The 12,677-nt window shown below is 35.8% G+C and overlaps 2 protein-coding genes across 2 annotated transcripts in view; both read left to right on the forward strand.

The window, feature by feature from the left end:
- LOC149544487 (Peptidase M1 family protein) overlaps positions 1–12,677 on the forward strand; it is an 88,591-nt gene that overhangs the window by 30,154 nt on the left and 45,760 nt on the right. Inside the window, exons 8-9 of the mRNA XM_089795148.1 lie at positions 9,610–9,723; positions 9,815–9,889. Of these exons, the coding sequence (XP_089651274.1) occupies positions 9,610–9,723; positions 9,815–9,889 (189 nt within the window). The remainder of the gene's footprint in view (positions 1–9,609; positions 9,724–9,814; positions 9,890–12,677) is intronic.
- Positions 2,294–4,925, forward strand: LOC149544488 (uncharacterized). Its single transcript, XM_089795147.1, has 6 exons — positions 2,294–3,040; positions 3,172–3,470; positions 3,616–4,000; positions 4,115–4,338; positions 4,450–4,637; positions 4,741–4,925. The coding sequence occupies exons 1-3, from the start codon at positions 2,973–2,975 to the stop codon at positions 3,711–3,713; spliced, it is 465 nt and encodes a 154-aa protein (XP_089651273.1). The 5' UTR covers positions 2,294–2,972; the 3' UTR covers positions 3,714–4,000; positions 4,115–4,338; positions 4,450–4,637; positions 4,741–4,925.

Raw genomic sequence — 12,677 nt, forward strand, 5'->3', positions numbered from 1 at the left:
GTACAGAGACAGGGTCTTAAGGCAACAAATAGCTAGTCCAAGTAAATCTGAAAATCTAATTATTCCAATGGAATCAAAAAATAAGAATGGGTGATATTAATGGAGAATTTGTAGTCTAGAGAGCACGTGAAACATTAATGAAGCATCAATGATGGATCACTCAATACGAAGAGCATATGGTCCGACAGAAGAATCAAATGGAAAATCTGACAACTAAGCCTTGTGACAATTATTTTCCTCACAACACTCATACAACTAAGAAATGCATTCCTCTATAATTTGGACATCCTGTGAAGTGTGTTTGGGTTTTGTGTTTATTGGTCTATTTAATGTTGCACTTCAACAAAATATGCAAGTATGATTTGTTTTTGAAGTGGCAAAAGTAACAATGTTTGATGAAGAGAATTTGCCAAAGCCAATGCAAGGTGATAACACAACTAGAGAACTTCGATTGAGTATAAGGTGAGACATGATTTGCACTATGTGGAGCATGGTCTTAAGTTAAGAAACAAAATACGGTATCTTTTAGCAAAGGAATGAATGCTTTGAGAAACCAAGAGAACTAGTACTCTAATGTATGTGCCATTCACCATCTTATACCCAATTCTTGAGAATACGTTTAGGTCGTATATGTTTCCTTTTGCGAAACTCCATTTAGTGACCAATATACTTCTATTGTATGAACCATCAATGTTTGACGAAGATGATCTGGTTCTACCTTTGTATATTTGGTCTATGCCAGCAAACAACACTTCACAATGATGTGGCAGTGGCACTATAGTGAAAACAACGAGAGGCTAGGAGGGAAGTCTAACAGTCTTGGCTGTTGCGACTCCAACAACATATGATCAATCAAACCTAATGGTTTTCCAAGGTGAAGGTGGGGACAATGTTTGCTCACTTATTATCTCATTATAATTTTGTTGAAGGGAAACTTCTCTATGGAAGGAGGTATGAGTTCACAAGGAACAAGGTGAATTTAGGAATTATAGACAGTTTTTTTTCTGCCCAAAGTTTGAAACTGTTCCAAGTATTTGCTTGTTTAACTATAGGCAAAGACACTACCTGGCAGACTTTCAAACTAATTCCCGTTTAATGATAGGCAGAGACACTATCTGGCAGAAGTTCAAACTAAATATGCTTTCTATGGAAAGCAATGAAAACATCATAGTACAAGCAGTAGTTGGGGAACATGAACAAACAGTTTATTTTCAGTATTGGAGATTTCTAGTGCATGATAGGACCATTTTATGAATAGGAGGTTGGAAGGAAGCTTTGTGAATTCATAGAGAACTGTGAGACATCATAGTTGAGCACCAAAACTCTAATTCTAGTTCAACATGAATGATTATCGATATAGATGGATGAAACTGCTATTGAAGTTATGATGTGTCCTGAGCTGTTTTACAAATGATATGACATTGGAATTTCTACTGGCACATATCATGCTGGGGTTATCCTTTTAATTTGGGGTTTGCTAGTTGAAGTCTGTTGTTAATGTGTGTGATTGTGTGTTACATCATTTTTTAGTTTTTTAGAAACTTTGCAATTTCCAAAGGAGTTGAGAACAGGTCTAAAACAGGGCACAGTAATATTTTGGTGATCTAGAGTTCACAAGGTATAGTTTTGTTGTAAGGTGTGGGTCAATAGTGTTAAAATTTTGTAGTTGTAGCAGATATCTGCGTACCTGTGAGTGCATCAGCATTATATTTGAGATACTAGCTGCTACATTATCTGATCCATAGATGGAAAAGTCACCGATTACTCGGCGAGTTTTAAACACTCGCTGAGTATTTTAGCCTGGCGAGTAAATCCCCCAAAAACTCGCAGGAAAAAAACTCGGCAGCAGGGTAAAAACTCATTGATTACTCGGTGAGTTTTTAAGAAAAACTCGGCGATTTTTACTTAAAAACTCACGGTTCAGGAAACCCGTGCCTAGTGATGGCTAAATAGGGTAAAAATCATTGTTTTTTGCATTTGTGTGGAGGGAAGAAGGTTTTAGCTGATTGCAAGTGATTCAAGGCAGATTTGAGTGGATTTTAGAGGATTCCAACCGGATTTAGAAGAGAAATTTCTTTCCAGATATGTTCATCTTATCATAGTTTGGAAACTTTTTATAGTTTAAAGTAAAGTTTCTATTATTTTTGTTGTTGTTTGTAAATGATTTCAAATCATTTAAAATCATTTTAACTCTATGCTTGAACTTTGAATCATTTGAAACCCTAGTTGTTCTAAACTTCTAGCTTCTAAGTTCTAACTTTGTTTATTTATTTTTCTATAAATTTATGTTTAGGGCAGCGGTCAAGCATTAAAAAAACGTGACAAACCTGCAAGAAGAGTGGCCACAAACACCATGCTCATTTGGATATATAGGCACTCGGCCTAAAAATGCAAGAGATAAGGCATGGCGGTATGCCTATGAAGCTCCAAATGATGTTGGGGAGGTGATATGCATTCCATGTGAAAAAATTATTTCTGGAGGCATAAACCGCCTCAAATACCACCTTGCAGGCGTAAAGAAACATGATTCAAATCCTTGTCTCAAGGTAACTGAAGAAGGAAAAAGATTCATCAATGCCCTACTCGCAGTTGCTAAAGGGAAAAAATTGAATAAGGAGGGAGAAATTAGCTATGAGGGCAGCCATAGCTGAATCTGAAGGAGCTCCTTTTGATATGCAAGAAGAAGAAGAAGAAGCACTTGAGAACATACCAGGATCTCTTCGTGGCCCACGGATCTGCAAACAAAATGTCTCTTTTACCAGTTCCACTTCCTTTACACCTAGTTCTTCATCACCATCCGCATCAGGGATAGGGAGTTATTTTGTGCCCAGGAACATACTTGGAGCACAACCATCATTAGAGGGCACTGCATGGTTTAAGGAGGTGCATGAGCAAATTGATATTGCAGCATCTGATTTTTGGTTTTTCAACAATATCCCGATGAATTGGCTGATAGTCCCTATTGGGTCAATATGGTGAATGCAATTTCAATATCGGGCAAAGGGCACAAGCCGCCTAATCACAAGGATATGAGTGGAAGGTTAGTATTTTACTATTTAATAATTGTAAATAATTGTAATTCACTTTAGTTTATTGTTATATTTTAAATGTTAATTGTTATAACTTATTTTCTATTTTTTACTAACACTTTATTACACCTAAATTTTGTAGGTTGCTTGACAAAGCGGTTGGTAGGGCAAGACTATTGATAGAAGACCAAAAGAAAGAGTGGAAGAAGTATGGCTGCACCATTTTATCTGATGGGTGGACAGATGGAAGAAGTAGAACCATTATTAATTTCTTGGTTGCTTGCAAAGATGATGTGGTATTTTGGAAATCTGTTGACGCCTCCAACAAAGTGAAAAATGCACACACATTGGCTTTAATGTTGGAGAATGCTGTCATGGAGGTGGGATTAGAGAATGTGGTGCAAATAATCATAGATAATGCGGCGGCATATGTGGTAGCAGGTAAATTTAATTTTTTATGTTCGAATCAATATGAATCATGAATGTAATGCTATGGTATTCAATTTAGATTTGATGTAATTTGTAAATACTAAATATGGAAAGTTTGTATTTGTAACTAATTATTGATTTTTTGCTAATCTTTTAGGTAGAATCCTCCAAGATAGGCATACCACACTTTTTTGGTCACCTTGTGCAGCACAAGTCCTTGACCTTCTTTTGGAGGACATAGGAAAACTTGATTGAGTGAGTCCAGTTGTGGAAGATGCTAGGCGAGTCACCAAATATATCTATAATCAACCATGGGTTCTCAGTTTGATGAGAAAGGCCACTAAAGGCAAAGATTTGATGAGACTTGCTATGACAAGGTTTGCAACAGTCTTCTTGACGTTGCAAAGTATTCTTGACCACATATTGGCTTTGAAACAAATGTTTGTGTGTGCTGATTGGGTTGTTTCACCTTATTCAAAGAAGCCCGAAGGAGAGGCTGTGGCACAGATAGTCTTTGATGATAGGCTAAGGAGATTGTGGAGGTAACTTCAACTTCAAGAATCAAAACATTATATTTTTAGTTTATTCAAGTTTCATTATTATTTCATAACTTACTATGTTATTAACTAATTTGTATTTTTCAATTTCAAATGTAGATGTCTCTGCCCCTGGTTCTAGTCTTGCGCATATGTGATGGGCAACAATCCCCAATGGGAGGTCTTTATGAGGCCATGGATAGGGCCAAAGAGGTTGTTAGAAGTTACTATCATGGGGACAGTCTCAAATTTGACCCCCTTTGGGAAATAATTGATAGGAGGTGGAACAATATGCTCCACCAACCCATTCATGCAGCAGGCTACTTCCTCAACCCCAAATTCAAGTACTATGATAATATGATTGTCCTTGAAGTTGGGATTTTACTAAGACTTTATTTTACTTTACTTTTTAAAGTTGTGTAGTAAGACTTGATATCATTTTCTATTTGTTTTAGGGCTGATGATTCCTACTCAGATCCTAATGGAGAGGTCATGGAAGGTCTCTCTAAATGCATTGAGAGAATGATAACCAATGAAGCGGAGAGAGACCTTATTGTGATTGAACAACAAGTCTTTGTGGAATCGAGGGGTAATTTGTTCTCTTATATGCTAGCAAAGAGAGCAAGATCTACTCAAGCACCAAGTAAAGTGTCAAACTTTAAAACTTTTGCTAATTGATAAGTTGTGTTTCTAATTTTGATTATCTTTTTTTATTGCTTTATGACTTTTTATATTTTGTTTTGCAGATTCTTGGTGGGCAAGTTGGGGTGGCAAGACCCCCAATTTAAAGAAATTTGCTCTCAGAGTCCTATCCCAACCTTGTAGCTCATCCCATTGTGAGCGTAATTGGAGCTTATTTGAGTCTATCCACACAAAGAAAAGAAATAGAATGACTCAAAAACGGCTTAATGACCTTGTTTATGTGCACTATAATCTTAAGTTGTGCATAAAAAAGTCACAGAGTTCAGAACTACCTGGTTCGCTTGATCTAGATGAGATAGATCCTTATTCTGATTGGACAACACAAGAGCTAGGTCCATTGTTTACACTAGATTAGATTGCTGATTTGGAGAGGCAGGCCATGGAGGGGGATGCTGAAACTGATTTTCATTTCACAATGGATGACATTGAGGACGAGGACGAGGACGATAATGATTTAGGCTTAGAGCATGAGGATGAGGCATTACCGGTGCCACATATAGGAGGAGATGCATCCTCTTTTAGGACGCCAAGCCAGTCAGTAGGGATGTCGAGCGAGGGGGCACAGCGACAGAGTTCACAGTCATGCAGCTCATGCCCTATCCGAGTGCAGGACACTTCTTCGAGGACTAGACCCCCTCGCTTTCTTGCTAGTAGTAGTGCAACTGGAAAGAGAAAGATGTGATTGTATTGAATCTTGATGTATTTAGACTTTTAGTATTTACTTCTAGTTTGATAGATTAAAACTATTTACTATTTTGCTTCCTGCCATGAGCATTCCGCATGAGAATGCAATTTTGTATGCACTATGCATTTATATATATCTAAACTCTGCTTGTTTCTTTTGTATTCTCTTTAATTAACTTATTAGATGCATCTTCTCATTAAATTTTGCAAAATAAATCTATTTTTAATTAAATTTCAGCGGTTTTTTAGGTTCCTGAGTTTTTTAAAAAAATCGTTGAGTTTTTCCCGATTAAACTTTTGGCGGGCTTGGTGAGTTTTTGCCTTTGGTGAGTTTTCCATCTATGATCTAATCCTTTAATATGATGAGGGTTTGAAGAGTATTTATTTATGAACGATATTTCAAATGAAGAGCCACATCTTTTGAAGATCATGAAAGAGTCTTCAACTTTGGCTTATGAAGAGAGCATGCGTAGATATTGAAGAGTCAAGACAATGAAGGGGTCTTCACTTTGTAGTGGTAAGATAATGAAGGGTCAAGGCAATTTTATGTATTCTTTAGGAGCAGTTCTAATGAAACATATTAACATCTTGTCATTCTAAATATTACTGCAGTTTGAGCCTTGTGTTTGGGCATATTGTATTTCAGACTTCTAATTATTCAATAAAAAGTGATTTTATTGTGTGGCTGGGGTTTTCCCCTCAAGTTGGAGGGTTTTCCTAGGGTAAATCGTTGTGTAAATGGTTGCATCTTAGTGGTCATTACTGCTGCTATTTTGATGTTATTGCTGTTTATCTTTATTTCTGGGCAAAACATTAACATGATATCAGAGCGGGTCTAAGCAACATCAGTAACAAAGCGACAGTAGTATTTATTATTTAAGAGAGTTGTTCTTGTTTTCACTGTTTTGTTCGAGATGCATCTATTGTTGCATGAGTACCTCGTGTATTTCCTTGTATAGGGTCTTTCTTTTTGCATACTTGCGATGGTTTCACCGGCATATGTATTGTCATCTTTTCGCTGTGCTTGTTGAGCATTTGGTTCTTTGTCATGTGTATTGATGGGACATTTTTGTAAAAGAATCTGTTGCTACTGTAATCACTAGAGTTTATGTTTGCAAATTCTATTAGTAGAGTATACCGGCGAGCATAGTCATTGCAGTTTCTTGTGGTCATTCTATGATACAATCTTTCTTTTTTTGATGATAACCTTTTTCTGAGTATTGCTGGTAATACTAGAGAGTAATAGAATTCAGTTGGATGTGCATGTGATCTGTCACTGAGTAACGTCACTGTGGAATGTGTTGGTCAAGGATCATGATGACATTTTTAAAAAAATTACAAGCATCAACAATTGTATAACTTGTTGGATGCCCATGGTTGATTCTCTAAGACATTCTTGGATAAGATAAGGATCCTTGTTGATGTAGTAGTTAGGTCTAGTGAAGTATAAGGGATATGACAATCAAAATTTGAAAGAGTTTTGCTAAATTGATCAACAATAAAGAAACAAGTATTTTTTGGTTATACCTTTAAATATTGTTTATGAATTTTATGTAGTTCATTCATGCAATAACATAGGAAAGAGTGAATCATGTATGCCTCTAGCATTAATTGATATATTTCTCCTCTGGACATAGATTGAGTCTATTATTAGTATCTCTAAAATGCTTCCAAGATGGATTGTGAAACAATAAGATGATGAGAGATTACATATGGAATTCAAGGGAATGCTTGATGAGTTGAAGAGGAAGGACTTATTTTAAGGCTCAATATGATTCAGAGGGAGCTTGTGTGGCAAAGGGAGAGTGTTAAAGTCCTTTGTAGAGGATCAATAAGCTTGTGTAACAATGGGGCTACAAAAGCTCCTTGTTTGGTCATACATTGGAGTTAACTAATTTATTTTGATAATCAAAGTTGTGATTATGTTGTCCCTGTTGAGATGAAGTCTCAATTGAGAGGGAGTCACACCATTTAAATGTCATTTTATGTGCTTCAATGAGTTCTTCTTTGTGAGGGAGAAGTTTGAGGTGCAATCCCTTGGTATTGAATTCTTCTTTGCAAGGGAGAAGTTTGAGGTGCAATCCTTTAGTAAGGAGTTTTTCTCTATGAGGGAGAAGTTCAAGGTGTAATTGCTTGTGAATGCATTCTTCTTTGTTAGAGAAGTTTGAGGTGAAAATCCTTCTCCCAACCTCTCAAAGTGGCCGTGGTGGATCCCCTCTCTTAGAGTAGCCATGGTGAACATCATGTTGAGATGACAATATCATGTGATAAAGATTTGTTGTTGACACACGAGTGTAGCCATTGCGTTTGCCATGATGACATGAAATGTGCAAATGATTTCTCCTTTGTTAAGAGGGAGTGTGAGTTTGGTAGCTGTAGGAGGTATTTGCGTAGCTACGACTACATTAACGTCATATTTCAGATACTTGTGGCTGCATTATCTAATCCTTTAATACAATTAGGCTGTGAAGTGTCCATATTTATTTATGAACAATCTTTCATGTGAAGAGCCATGCCTTCTGAAGATCATGAAGAGTCTTCAGTGTCGGCTTATTAAGAGACCATTTGTGGATATTAAAGAGTCAGGACAATGAAAGGTCAAGAGCATAGATCAAAATCTCGCCCTGAAGTGGCAAATAATTCACCTTCTCGCGAGAAGTTTTGGAAAATGAGAAAACTTGAGGTTTTCTTGTGAGAAGTTGATGTCGAGAAACCAGCAAATTCATGGCAAGAAAACAAAGATATCTCTACGAGAAGTCCCTAACTTGTCGCAGGTGGCTGTGTTTTTATGAAGTAATTTGCTATCATTTTTAATCCTAAGTAAAAGTTCTTAACATTCTTATGAACTGCTTTGCCACCATGTTTTATACAAAGTAAAAGCTACTCTTGCAATGAACCTCTTTGTTGTCATTTTATGTTTGCTTGTAATCTCATTTGCTGTACTAGATTTACATAATTGTTTTTAGAAATAAGTTATATGAATAATGAGCATGATACAGCTAAGATTAGTCCATGAAAGAAAATGCAAAATGAATCCATTCAATAATCAGACATGAATGTGTCTATCATTTGCTTGATGGCTATTAGTTTTTAGTTTTACTAGAGCTATTGGGAAGGGAGAGAGGAAGATGTAGACTAGTTTCATATTGTACTTGACATTTGTATTTTTAGTTTGCTTAGAGTCCTGAGACCCTGACCATGGTTGCCAACCATCAACATTCCACATGAGGGTGCAATTTTGTTACATATTGCATTTTAAGTATATCTAGATCAGCTTGTTTGGTTTGTTTACTCATTTACTGACTCATTAGATGCATGTCCTTATTGAATTTTGAAAAAAAAAGTATTTCTAATTAAATTCAAGTCATTTAAAAAATTTACGATATTTGTTCGAGAAGTTAACAATTTATCTCTGATATTTGCTGAGATCGTTTTTTTGCTTCGCCGAGAAGTGGTAGAGAAAAGATTTTGAACTATAGTCAAGAGAACGAAGGAGTCTTCACTTTGTAATGACAAGATAATGAAGGGTCAAGGCATCTTGTGCTGCTGAATATTACTGCAGTTTGAGCCTTCTGTTTGGGCATATTGTATTTCAGACTTCTGATTATTCAATAAAATGTGATTTTATTCTGTGGATGGGTTTTCCCACTTAACTTGGAGGATTTCCCAGCATAAATGGTTATGTCTTAGTGTTCATTATTGCTTCTGTTCTGATGTTATTGCTGTTTATCTTTATTCTGGGGCAAAACATTAATAAATATTTTATGTAGTGGTGGGAGTACGGACCATCAAATACATGTTATTTACTGTGTTCAATTTTTCAAAGTTCTTTTTACAAATGTCATGGTTGCACTACATGTCCTCTTTAACAGCGCTCTCTATCTTTGTGATTGATGTTGTGTTAAACCAAACTAAACCATCACTTTTAGTCTCATTGATATGCAAGCGTTAAAATTTGATATTAACACTGTGAAATGAATGGAACTACTTGCCTTATAGTCTAACTTTTCATTATGCCTTAGCTGATTATTTATTGCTAAAGAAGCGTTATTAGCTGGTTAATCATATTATAACATTACAGTTTTCCAAGTAACTATCAATAAGATTTCTTAGATGGTTTTTATTTGGAAAACCTCCAATTTTTCTGATTTTTTTTCTTCTGGCAATTTCTGATTAATATATGTGTGACTATTAATCTCTAATTGATGATTTTGGAATTATGGTTACAGAAAGGAGGATATCAGCTGACTCCACGACATCTGACACTGCTATCACCTCCTACATCGTCATTCATTTTGGAAATAGAGACAGAGATACACCCTCAGAAAAATACATCTTTAGAGGTAAATAAGTTTTGAGCCCAGGAAGTGAACTCAGCTCATTGGTTAACTACTTCTATGTCATTTTATAAATGGCAGATTGTGCATGTAACAGGGTCTGTACAAGTCATCTTCCAATTTTTGCACTCAGTGTGAAGCAGAAGGCTTCCGTAAAATCACTTTCTATCAGGTTTGTTACCATTTCTGTAATTCTCCTGCTGACTTTGCAAATGAAGTTTGGTAGGCATATTTTCTGTATTTGTGTTTGCTTTTATTTTTTTCCTATTAGATTTGATGATAAAAAAATCCATTGGATAAAGCATTTGCATTATTCAAACTAAATTGTTCAACTAGATTAGAAGTTAGTTATATCATTGGCCCATTAAAGCTGATGCCTCCATCTCTGCAGGGAGAGCATCATCTGTGCCACACCTCAGCCGCCAGGTGAGGGCACAACAAAAAGGGATTTATTTCCTAACATTTTCTGATTGAAGAATGCATTTTAGCATGAAAATACCCTGGACTGAACTTGACTGTTATGCTCCAAATCCTTAGGCCTGAGAATTGACTTCACAAAGACCAAATAAATTAAGTTGTGAAAGACATATCGCAGTTGGTGAGTGGACACTCTATCCCTCAAAAAAGTCGTCTACCTAAGTTGCTGGTGCATGTATGAGAATAGGTATAGGTATGTGACAGTGGTATACAACAATTTGTTTCCCCTTGTGTGTGATATATTTTGGGTGCATGTGTGTATATATATACAAAATTTTAAAACTAAATACATTTGATAGTATGAGACTTCTTCATTGATCAATGCCAAATGCCAATTTTTTAGTGATAAAGAGATATTGAATATCAATTGATAGTTCAGAATTTCAACATTACGTCATATGCCATATAGTATATATCATATATGTATTACGATAATAGATAAGCTTCTATTATTAGTTAATGGTTATCTATTTGTAATCTATTGTAAATATTAGAATGTTTCTAATATTTAGTTAGGTTGTAGATAATTGTTAGTTTCCTATTCACTAGAATAAAAAGTTTCTATTCTTTACGATCGTTTCCTAAGGAAATATCGTTTCATTCTTTTGTATACATTGACCTCTTGGTCTTTGTTAATATCAAGCAAATATTTACCAATTACATCCGTAATATGGTATCAGAGCCAATATTTTAATTTTTTTTGAAAATCATAATTTCTTTTCTGAAATTAGGAGGCCCTATTTTTGAAATTCTTTTTCTATGATATTTGCTTCATAATATCAAAGCCCAGAGGTTTTCAAACTAAGGTTTTGTCTGAGGATTCACATTTTTTGGCAAAATTTGCATTCATATACAAACCTGGTTGTTTCTATTTTGACATTTTTCCAAAAACATGTCATATTTGCTTGTGTTTGATATTTTTTGGAAGCTCAGGACCTCTTTGCCTCATTTCTCTACAAATCATGCTATTGGCATTTTCTGAGGTCGTCTTCTCAGGTGTTTTTTGCTGGTCGCCGATTTATTGGGCTCATTTTTTTCTTTTGAATATAGATTCTTGGTGGGTTTTTTTTGAGAGCTGAATTGGGTTGTTGTCAGATTTTTCTGTGTGCCTCAATTTTCGTGCCTAAATTTTTGAGCTATCAAATCCAAAAATTGACAACATATTATTTTTGGGTTTTCCAAGCTCACCTTTGAGCACCCCTTTCAATTTTTCTGGGACTTCCGTTTTTTTGCCTTGAAGTACAAGCCTTCACAAAATTTCATGCTTTTTCACTGAAAAATGTACTGTGGCATCTCTGACAAATATTTTTCTTGAGAGCAATTCAAAATTCAATGGTCAGAATAACGGCAGTTAGAAGCAGCAGATAATAGCAATTTTTGAATATCAGAAGATTGATTAGATTGTTTTGGGTGTTACATAGTGTCCGACTGCTGTTGATACTGATCAGGATACATGGGATCTGAATAATCGGGAGGTAGTGATGCTTCAAATTATTAGTAGTTGATGATCAACTCTCTCAGATTCCATTCGACAAGACAACTACCGAGATATGGGCACATCTCAAGAATCTTTTTGAACAACACTCTAATTTCTGTTATCATGGATGAGCGAATATCGCTCCAAGTTCACCTGAATAGGATTTAGGAAATCTATGACCAGTTGCTTGCTATTGATCGCAAGATGGAGGAAGAGGACATTGTGGTTATCACTCTCTGGAGTTTACCCAAGTCCTACGAGCATTTTATTGAGACTCAACATCATGTCTTTTGGCGTTGATTGGAAGTTCACAGAGCTCTGCACAATTCTGCTTCAGCAAGATCGGTGGAAGAAACAGTTCGGCAGTAGCTCTAGCTCCCACCTCCACAGAGCAAGCCTTTGCTGCTTGTTGGTTAACAATTTGTCTTCCTTAATTCTTAGGTTTATACCTTGACTCTTAAAATGCCCAATGGTTAGTGAAAAACAAAGAATTTAACAACAGAATGGGTCAGTGTAGTAATCTATCAAAGACCCCTGAATTGAAAAGTACAACTCCCTTTTAGATGCAAGATTTGCAATGAATTTGTTTTAAGTTTTTTTTTTTTGGGGGGGCGGGGGGCATGCTCTTGACCAGAGAGCAGAAGAGGCCAACAACTAGATTGTTTAACACTTAAAACAACCTAGGCAATGTTCAAAATAGAGACTAACATCTAACATGCAATCTATTATAACTTGAACATAAGGGTGGAAACATGCAATGCTAGCTACGACAACAAGAGAGGAGAAGGTATGACTAAATAAGCAATTCCCGGATTGCTGAATTAATTGAGATTTAGACAGTACTTGGACTATCCATTTTTCAGCTACTTCATTAATCAAATTCCAAACTTTTCATATAATGAACTAACTACCCATGATCTATAGTGCATAAGGAAAAGAATGATGCTTATGCCGAAGAAAGTACAACTTACAATCCACTAAGGTGAAGGAAATAAAACCAAGTTTA

The sequence above is a fragment of the Cupressus sempervirens genome, chromosome 8 (assembly GCF_028749045.1).
Source record: "Cupressus sempervirens isolate cs-2001-9-10 chromosome 8, ASM2874904v1, whole genome shotgun sequence".
In the NCBI taxonomy this organism is placed as follows: domain Eukaryota; kingdom Viridiplantae; phylum Streptophyta; class Pinopsida; order Cupressales; family Cupressaceae; genus Cupressus; species Cupressus sempervirens.

Excerpts from the sequence above, each read along its gene's own strand:
- LOC149544488 (XM_089795147.1), top strand. The coding sequence starts at position 2,973 with ATGGTGAATGCAATTTCAATATCGGGCAAAGGGCACAAGCCGCCTAAT. Across the intron at positions 3,041-3,171 it reads CACAAGGATATGAGTGGAAG|GTTGCTTGACAAAGCGGTTG; the intron begins GTTAGTATTTTA and ends TAAATTTTGTAG. Across the intron at positions 3,471-3,615 it reads GGCGGCATATGTGGTAGCAG|GTAGAATCCTCCAAGATAGG; the intron begins GTAAATTTAATT and ends CTAATCTTTTAG.